General features: G+C 39.9%; 1 protein-coding gene across 1 annotated transcript; it reads right to left on the reverse strand.

The window, feature by feature from the left end:
* Window positions 1–637: 637 nt before the first annotated feature.
* On the reverse strand, window positions 638–1,582 carry LOC108386618 (olfactory receptor 8S1-like). Its single transcript, XM_073214316.1, has one exon. It carries the CDS (start codon window positions 1,580–1,582, stop codon window positions 638–640), a length of 945 nt encoding a protein of 314 aa, XP_073070417.1.
* Window positions 1,583–10,745: the final 9,163 nt, after the last annotated feature.

The following is a 10,745-nucleotide window of genomic DNA, read 5'->3' on the forward strand; positions in this document are numbered from 1 at the left end:
TTCTACACAGTCAGAGCACAGTTATTAAAACCAGGAGAGTTACAGTGGTGCAAAACTATTAAGCTTATGATTTCACCATTTTTTGGTGTCCTCTATTTTGGGGGTATAGTTGATTTCTAACTACAACCATGACAACTTATTAAGAATAGCTAAAATTAATAAAAAATACACCAGTAGGGACAATGTGTGGCAGAGTTACTGAATCCCACATACTCTTCTGATGGGAATGTTAATGGTACAGCCATTCTGGAAAACAGCTCAGAAAAAGGTTTTTATTAAGTTATATCTACATTTACCACAGGCCACAGAAAATCCCCTCCAGGGTATACACTCTTACAAAGTGAAAACGTATTTATACAAAAACCTGGACATGAATGTTCAGGCCCGTTTTAATTGTAATAGTCAGTAACTAAATAACCCAAATGTTTTTGGTCTGGTAATAAACGAACCGCGAAACAGCCTTACAATGGCATACTACTCAACAAGGAAAAGAAATAGTCCCTGCTCATTCTTGATGTTGGTCTCATCATCATCTGACTAGCCTTATGAATTTCTGAGATTCCTTAGTTCATCCAATATCAATATCTAGTAACCAGAATATCCTGCTGTAGTAAACTAATTCTCCACCATCCTCTGACTATGGCCAGCTACTGGAATATTGGAGATATTTTCCAAAGGTCCTTCTCACAGCTGTTTTCACCTCCTTGTTCTTCAAGCTGTAGATGAGGGGATTCAATAAGGGAGTGACCACACCATACAGGACAGAGAACACTAACTCCAGGGGTGAACCTGAGGTTGGCGTGAGATAGCGAAGGAAAGCTGAGCCATAAAGCAGGAGGACAGCAGTGAGGTGGGAGGAGCAGGTGGAGAAGGCCTTGCTTCTACCTGAGGAGGAGCTGATGCTCAGGATGGTGGAGACAATTGGAGTATAGGAAAAGACAATAAGGACACAGGTTACAAGCCCATGCAGGAGGCTGGAGCAGAGCAGAATAGTAAAGTTGGTGGAGACATCAGAGCAGGACAGAAGGAAGAGAGAGGGCAGCTCACAGCTGTAGTGGGGGATGGACTGATCCTTACAGAAGTCCAAGCTCATAGCTGGAAGGATGTTGATGAGTGCATCCAGAAATCCCAGGCCCCAGGAGCCCCACACTAGCCCATTACAGAGCTTGTTGGTTATCTTCTGGCCATAGAGCAGAGGGTGGCAGATGGCAACGTAGCGGTCATAGGCCATCACTGAGAGCAGGCAGGCTTCAGTGCCCCCCGAATCAAACACAAAAAAGACTTGAGCCAGGCAACCCTGGACAGAGATGGTTTTCCTCTGAGACAGGAGGTTCTCCAGCAGCTTGGGCACTGTAGCCGAAGAGAAACAAAGGTCCAAGGAAGAGAGGTGACTCAGGAAGAAGTACATGGGGGTGTGGAGGTGGGAATCAGCCCTGATCACCAGCAGCAGCGTCAGGTTCCCCAGCAGGGTCTGGAGGTAAATCATTAGGAACAGCGCAAAGAGCAAGGGCTGGACACGGGGGTCTGCAGACAGCCCCAGGAGGATGAACTCTGTGACGGCGCTGTGGTTCCCCAGAGCCATTCGGTTCCTTTGTTCCTTTGGAATAAGAACAGGAAGTGGGCAGAGCCTTCAGTGCCCTTGCCAAAGTCCCAAGACGTCCCCATTCTCTCCCAATACATTGTTTTGTTTCATCAATATTTTAAAGCTCCTACCTGGTTTCCTCCATGCGTTTTTCTCTCAGACCAAACCCGCTATCCACCTCACAGGTACTGAATCCACATAATCAGCTGTGCTTAATGACTTCCTGTCCTAATTCTAATCTAAGAGCTATGTCCGTCTACACTACCTTCTTCCTCTGGGCCTGCTGCTGTCAGCTCCAGCATCTCACATGCACTCCAGTGTGCTCCTGAGAGTGGCTGCCCCTCACCCCTCCTCTGCTCTCCCTCATTCTTCAATTATTTATTCAACACCTCTCCGTATCTGATTAGTGCTAAGAGCAAATTAAAATTGCTTAGATTTCATCATTTACATGGCAGTTATATATACTGTCTGTTTTAATTCTAGAAGTCAGATTGAGAGGCCAGTGTGTGAAATTATGTGTGTGGAGAGGTGGACAGGAATTTGGTAGCAATGAAAGAGAATGTCTGTTTTACAGGTGAGAATACTGGAGGTCCCTGAAAAGAATCCAATTTTCCACCTAAGTTAGGCTTCTTTTGGGAGATATCTCAGTGCTTTTAGTCCCTGCCCATGGAATAATTTTAAACCTTCTGCTTGACATTTAAGAGCCTCCATCATCTAAGATTAACTTCTTTCTCCTGTTAGAACTCCCGCTACTCCCTCAGTGGCCTCACCACCCAAATGAGGCTCATCCAGAATAATCGCCATTGGCAATGGCTAAAATTCAGCCACTAAATATTTATTCCATTAATATAAGTGTGTAGCTACAGAAAAACTGAAATAACTCTGGGAGGCACAGCACATGAATCTGGGTTCACATGTAACTCCTTCATGCACAGAAGATGTATAGCTTTCCCAAGGCATCAGGCAGTGAGGTTTTCCTTTTGGAAAAATAAAACAAGTGCTAGCACTTCAGTCCACTCCACTCAGAAAGTGTTAATGACCCAGAAACTGTTAATGAGTGATTAAGTGAATGAATTGCTAGCTGACTAAGGTCTGGGGGCTAAGGAGGGTGAGAACACCACAGCTTCCAGGAAGGACTGGACAGATTGACCAGAATGTGGGCTTCAAGGGGGCGGTGTGCATACCTATGTTCCTGGGGGCAGGGATCCATACAGAAGAGAAGTGTGAGGAAGCAGGTGCTAATAGAGCAGGAAAGACAAAGTTTCATGCACTCGATTTCCCACCTCCGAAACCTGCAGTGGCTCTTACCCTCCTTCCTGGTCCCTCCACCTCCTCCCTCAGCAGAGTCCATGGCTGAGGTCGGCAGTAGTGGTTTTCAGTAACATTAGATTCTGGGTCTCAGAAAAGAGGATAAGTGTTGGCCACTAGGAGCCCACTATCTGCTCTGACATGTTCTCCCCTCTTCTCCTCTGAAAGGAAGTTTAGGCTGAGGAATTTCACTCTCCCTAAACATTCAGGGCCCCAGGCCAGGCAGCTTCTGCACAGAAAGCAAAGAGTCTCTATTGCCAATGCTCAATGTCACTCAGGAAGGAGACGCGCGCTTCCTGGGCAGCTGAGCACAGAATCCCACCTGATGGAAGACAGCTGTGCACTGAGGCAGAGAGAGATGGGCATCAGGAGGCACGGAGGGAAGGAGATTCTGGGGAAAGGACATACCTTAGAGAGCCCAGAGGAGACCTGAAGAGGAGGGAGGAACAGAGCTGGAAGAAGCTGGGAAAAAGGGAGAAAAAACCTTCAGAGAAATATCTGACCCACCGAGTTGCCTGTTTTATATGGTACAGAACACATCCGTTTCTCTCTGCTGCCCTGGATGGACTTGTCTTGGGCCACTAATTCTTCACACATAAGAGACCCAGTTCTTCTAAAAACAGCACAGAATATTTTCTTTCTCATGGAAAGCCACAAATACATGAGAAAACACCATGGCCAGACTCTGGGTCTACTCAGGAAACTCTCCCTCCTCCTCATCCTCGCAAACCTCTCCTCAGGCCAGTCTCCACCCTGGAAGTGCAGAATTCCTCTCACCTGATCCTAGGCCCTGCCTCGCAGACGTCTCTGCATTTAATTCTCACTGTGAAGCTAAACACAGTACTACAGCTCTCTGCAAATGGGTGACTTGGGATCTGGTCTTCTGGGATGGCATCTCTGTTTAGGATGCCATGTGTTGGCCATGGGAGCCTGGCAGTTTCAAAGACACCTGGCCAGTGACCTCTATTCCCTGAAGTCACAGCCTGAAGCCAGATTTTAACTCGTTGCCTGAGTAAAGTTAACTTTCTAAGCCACAGGGAATTCTTTGGCCTGGGCGTCTTTTGGAGCTTCTGGGTTAACACACAGTTCTAACCTTGGTAAGTGCTCCTGAGGGACTGTGCCCTCTAGAGAGGAGGACGGGTCAGAAGAATTTCCCTGCGATACAATTTCATAGTTAGTAGCTGGATGCCTCATGTGTGAATTCCCTAGGAGCTGGCTGTGCACCCTCCTCGCATCCATATTACTGTCCTGTGGTCACACAAGCTGCATTTCTGAATATAAACAGCTGAGCAAACAACAGAAGGAACAGAAAACACAAAAATTTGAGTGTAAATATTTTATGGGAGAAGTCTGTGGACCCTCAACCTACGCTCTGGTGCTAAAAGGGCTTGTGTGAAGACCAGCCTTTAAACTAACACACCATTTCAGGGAACAGTTTTATCTGCAGGAATGAATTATCAACTAAAAAAGGCATCTTCATGGGCAGCGTAAATGACATTTTTAGATGTTTTTTTGACATGACTGTTTTGATGACAGAAATGTCAAAATGTATTTTTATGATCCAAATAATTAACACACACACAGGAGTAGATGACTGCATTACTTAGGAGAGCAATGGAAGGTTATTTTTAAAAATGTTAAGTACAGAAGCATATGTTTCCTTCTCAATATATTCTTAGTACTGAGAAATAAATAAAAAATTCTCAGTAAAATAAGATATCCTTGCACCCGGAAAATTTACATATAGGCTGCGGAATTACCCACATCACTAAAATGTTATTTTTCAGAATAAAGTCTGTCCCATTCAACTGTTTTAATGTCTGACTTTATCTCCCAGCAGTGATGAATGGATTAGGTCAAACATTTTTCTGTAGGTGGTTCTTTTAAAAACTGCTACCTTGCTATCAGTTTACTTTATATGGTGAATATTAAGCTTTGATGATGGGTACTACTATTGTAGGCTGCTATACAAATGGGCTCTTCTATCTAATGATTTTGAAACTTTAAAATGATTGAACTTGGTGACAGGATTGGCCTCGTCCAGCTGAGCCTGGTGAGTGACGCAGTGGCTCCTAAGGATCTGTGAGGGCATTTTGGAATACTGACACAATTACCCTCGAGAGAAGCCTGTCCCACTTCCTGTTCAGGTTTTTCAAGTAAATATCTTGGACCTAGACAGAAGAAATGACAGATCCTAACTTATATAGTAATTTATGACAAAGCTAGGATCATACTTTCTTATTTGATTTTTCTAATTCTCATTATGCTCCTTATGTGCAAAGTGCCAGATATACACCTAGCTGCCTCCAAGTGTTTAGATCTATGAATCTCTAATACATTTACATTATAAAGCTCGTTGTCATAAATCTATGATGTTTTACTTTTATTGGCAAATATCCCACTAATTGACAATAGAGGAAGGAGGGAAATAGTAGGTAAATATTTGAAACAGAATAAAGCGACATCATTATAATATATATATATATTTCTCCCTCACACAAAAGATTATCTTCATCACAATTAAGACATTAAATTTTTATTGAAGCCAAAAGAATAAGAATCTGAATTTGTGAAGTCTCTCTTAGCAGTTTTTTACAAAACTGTTTCATTCACGGTCTTGAATAAACTCTCAATAGGCACAAAGTCTTCATGGCTTATAAGTATGTTAAAGAGAATCTAGTTGGGAGTCATAACTAAATACTTGGGACTACAGTTTTATATTATAATAAAATGTTAAAATACTGTATTTAGAGAATTGAATCTGGATTATACATGGTGTAACATTTTGCCTTAGTAGCACTTTTAAAAAATGCATTTATTAATTGCTATACTATTGATTTTAACACTAGAGAATTTAACTTTAATTAAGAAACATAAAGAGGTATTTTCTGGTTCATATATGTGAAAGCAATTAGTTTTCCCTATCTTGTGATACCAGGGTATTGTCCTGGGCATCTACATAGCAAAGAGCATTTTAAGTATCCAGAATAAACTACAAACATAATTATGGTGGAGTTCCTGGCCTACAGAGATTGTGACAGTTCAGTGGGAATCATGTGTGTGACAGGGCAGTAGCAGAGAAACATGCTATGTACTGAAATGACAGTGTGTAAAAGGCAATATTGATGTAGACAGAAGACGCTACTTATCCAGCATGTTGAAGATGAATGGCCACGTGGGCAAGTTTAACAAAGTTTAAATGGATGAAGAATACCATAATTCATGAGTTTAGTGATTTGAAACAAATCAATTAGAGATGAGACTCTAGAGGTAGATTAGAGGTTGATTATCCTTGGTTTTACATGTCATGCTAAATAAAGTAACTTGGAATTTTACTTCTCCAGCACTGGGCATAAGGTTTTAAGCTTTGAAGAACATGGGCATATAAGCACTTTTCTAGGTAACATTACACTACAGGCATAAAAAATGAATCTGAGGGAAACAGAGCTGTGGGAAAGGAGATCAATCAGGAGGATGACTATAATTTAATTCTGAAATAATGAAGGTCTGAAGTAAGGCTGTGCAAAAGGAAAAGAAAACTAAGGGGTTGAGTTCTACCCATTTTGGGATGCTTATGGTAAATGAGAGACAGGAGTCAGAGTTATATTTCAGTTTTAAACTGGAGGGATCTATGGAGGCTAGTGCCACTATGTATTACAGAATTGTTTCCAGTAAAGTGGTGAACTTGAAATCACAAGCACTACTGCTACATAATTTGTAATTCTGCTCAATCAAAAACAAAACTGAAAAAAAGATCTTAAAGGAATTGTGTGAAAAACCAAAGTTCAACCAAGTACTTTTAAAGATCCATTTGGCGTTATTAGGCGATTCATGAATGGGGCAGCATCTCATCCAGTAAACAGAGATAAGCTCTGAGGAGCTGAAGAAAATGGAAGATTTTTATAGGAAGGTGGATGGGGCAAGATGTTATGAACAAAAGAAAAGGAGGTTTCAGGCAAGGTCACCTTCCCTTAGAGGAAACCAAATAGTAATGCTGATTTCCTCATCTTTGTGGGGGTGGGCAATAGAGAGGGCCATGTGACAGTTTACCTCATTGGTGCTGACAAGAAATTTCCTGAAAAAAATCAAACAAAGATCTTAAACGAATTGATAAGGAAAGTAAAAGAAATAATCCAAGGACACAGTTAATGTCAAAGTATCCATTTAGGGGGATAAGTGTGCACAGGGCATCTGATACCATATGGCCAGTCTATGGATCCGAATGGTGAAGGCAGAGATTGGCAGACTATGGCCAGGGACCAAATACGGCTCACTGTCTGTGTTTTGTGAATAAAGTTTAAAAAAAATGCATCCAAGCTTATTCATTTATTCATTGTCTGTGGTTGCCTTTGTGGAAAAATAGCAGAGCTGAGTAGTTGCAACAGGTCCTGTGTGGGTAAAATTGCAATATTTCCAGAATCTCTCTCCTGGTTTTAGTCCATCTCCATATCAATAGGTGATTATGAGGGTGGAGGGAGCAGGGGCATATCTGGACCAGAGAGGTTTGGTGGAGCCTCTTTTTGCAGCTGAGTCGCAAGAGACAAGGGTGAGCAGAAGTGCATGACTGCTTGTTAGCAATAAATGGATCTTTCTCACTGTATTTCTCTCTTTGACTGATTTTAGCTTCAAAGGTAATTTGCCCCAGGCTGGAAACATATTTTATCCCTGGAGTTACAGCCTGTAATGTTCTCAAAATCTAAAATATTTACTATCTGGCCCTTTACAGAAGAAGTTTGCCAACCTTTGGACTTGAGCTTCATTGCCTAATATGGTAGCCACTTGTCTCATATGTTCATTTAATGGAAAATAATTTAAATTAAATAAAATGAAAACTTCAACTCATTTGCATTAGATATATTTCAAGTACTCAATAGGTTCACACAACTGGTGGTGACTTTACCAGACAGGTCATATAAAGAACATCTCCATCATTATAGAACATTCTACTGGATGACACTGGTCCACAACATAAATGGTCAAGTAGCACTGGACACAGAACCTTGGGTCCACACAGGGAGATGCTCAGGTGTGTTCTCCTCCCTTTCCTTGTGCCCCTTTCCCACTCATGCTCCCAGTGCCCTCAAGCCACCTTCTACAGAACCCTCTTTCTACCACCTCCTTGTTCAGAAGCTGAACAAATCATCAAAGGACAATTCTATAAGAGAAAATTTTCTTAAAGAAGAAAGTTTCTATTTGTAATCACCCACCTTAGTGACATATTCATTTTCACAGAATACACAACAGCCTTGGTTATATGCACAGACCTATGAGTGTGTGTGAACTTCTAGATTCCAAGCAATATGTTGGGTTTTTTCAAAGCCCACCCTGGACATCTTATCGCTCAGATATTTCTTTTAAGTTTTTTGATTACCCTATTGTTTACTCCCACTGCCTTAGGCAGCTGTGATATTTCACAATTGCCTCTGACTTTTATCAACTAACATTCCTGAAGAAAAATACTGTTCACACTTGGCCACAAAGCCTTCCTTGCAAGTGGGTCTTCCAGGGAATCACCAGACAGATAAAATAATGACTGCTTTCCAGAAGTGAACAGTCATTACTGTTCATTACATTACATTGATTTATTTTTCTAAGTTTTATGGGAAGAGCTGTAAATGAACAAAAAGTTAACATGCCACACAGAGTTTCTGTATACCATTCACCCAGCTTTCCCTAATGTTGACATAAAATCATGCTACATTTCTCAAGAAGTTTATCTTAGAACAATATTATGACTTGAATTATGGACTTTATTCAGATTTCACCAGTTTTTTTCCCCACTAATATCCTTTATGGTTGGAGAAAACAATCCAGGATTCCATACTGTGTTGAGCCGTCATGTCTCTTTAGCCTTTTCCAAATCAGGAGAGTTTCTTATCCTTTCCTTATTTTTCATGGCTTCGGTAGTTTCCAAGAGTACTGTTCGCACATTTGTAGAATGCCCCTAAATTTTATTTGTCCAATTTTTTCTTTTGATTAGATTGAGGTGATGGGTTTGGGAAGAAAATCACAGGGGTGTAATACCCTTTAATCCTTCAATCTCATCACACAGGGAATATATGATAAAAGCATGATTTATCACTGATAATGTGAACAAACATTTTCAAATAAAGTGGTATTTGCCAGGTTTTTCTACTGTAAAGTTATTATTTTCCCCTTTCCATTCTCTGTTCTTTAGAAGTGAGTCACTAAGTCCTACCCATGCTATAGGAGAAAATTAAGCATCACTTCCTAGAAGTAAGATTATTTACATTTATTATTTGACATCCTGAGAATATATGTCTCTCTTCTCTGATTTAGTTATCTATTCAATCATTTATTTATATAGGTATATATTTATGGGTATTGATTTATTCTTAGTGGTATAGTCCAGTACTATGGGTGTTTATTTTGGAAATGGTTCCATCTGTGGTCATTAGGAGTTCTTCAAGATTGGTTTCTGTGTCATTTTGATGTGCTCTGATTATTTTTCTTTTTTTTTAAACATGATCTTATTTCTAGCACTACAAAATGTCCTAGGTTCATCTTACCTTTTCCTGTCCCTGCCCTAGAATCAAGGAGCCTTGGTCCCTTTTGTTAGAAAATGGTATTTTAAAACCAGATCTAGGTGGTGTTTGTTCTCATTGTTATTGAGGGGGTCACTGCTTCTAGGCCTTTCAGTGACTATAGCCAGGAAATGAATATATGCATTCTAAAGCAGATATGCACATATATCTATATATTTTTGTTTCCATCTATATACATATATTAAAATAAATATGATATCACATGATGATCTTTGACTCAATCCAGCACCACAGGATTATTTGTAGCTTTCCATCCTTGGTTGTTTATACCTTCTTTCTATGATAGTGAGAAACATGGCTCTTATTATGTACAATTTATTTACTTACTTATTCCAACTCTATCTCCTTCCTTTTTACCTATCTATTTGTCATATTCACTACTGATGGATGAGTGTTTAAGTTTCCAACTTTAATTTCTCATGTCATATTTATCAGTTTTTTCCATATATGTAGATTGTGATTATGTATATATGCACATTCTTTTAAAGTTTATATATAATATGCATTATGTGTGTATACTTATGTTACATATTCATAACTTTAGAAAATGTTTCATAATTTAGAAAGTTATTCACAAATTTTAGGTGGTCACTAATAATAAAAAGACTGTTGGAAGTTATATTGATAAGCAAAAATAATGGAATACAGGATTATGGACACTGCTGGCTAGAGTTAAATGTCAAAAATGAAAACAAGGGTTTAGGAGAATATTTACAAATAACTATTATTACTTAAAATCATTTAAAAATTACTACATTCTTCCTAAAACGAAAACTCCATGCACAGTAAGTGGTGGCTTGCATTATGTGAGTGTGATGCGGTGCCTGAAAACCAGCAAAATCTTAGCCCCTAAACAGTGGTCAATTGTGTGACAGCTGAAAGATGAGAGACAAAGATGATTTCAAGATTTAGTTGTGATGAGGTCAAAACCAGATTATCTGTTTAGAGCCCATAGCCTATCCTCTACAAAGAAAAGAAAACTGATAAAATAGGCTAAAAGGAGAAAATATAAATCTGAATGAAGAATTAGTGAGAAATGGTTTCTAGAGCCACATAGCCTCCTTGCAGCTTCTCACACTGGAGTTCTGGCCTCCACACTAAAGATCCAGAGAAGGCCTTGGAAAATTTAAGTGTCTGAACTCTGCCTCAATATGTTCATTGTCTCTCTGCAGAAATTTTAGCCTTTTATACCTGTCTTCAATAGCCTCCTTGTTGGAATTCCTTATTTTCCCCCTATCTATTCTTCTCTAAGATTTCTCTCCCTTACAGATCCAGGATCCTACATTTTC

The sequence above is a fragment of the Manis javanica genome, chromosome 10 (assembly GCF_040802235.1).
Source record: "Manis javanica isolate MJ-LG chromosome 10, MJ_LKY, whole genome shotgun sequence".
Taxonomy (NCBI): domain Eukaryota; kingdom Metazoa; phylum Chordata; class Mammalia; order Pholidota; family Manidae; genus Manis; species Manis javanica.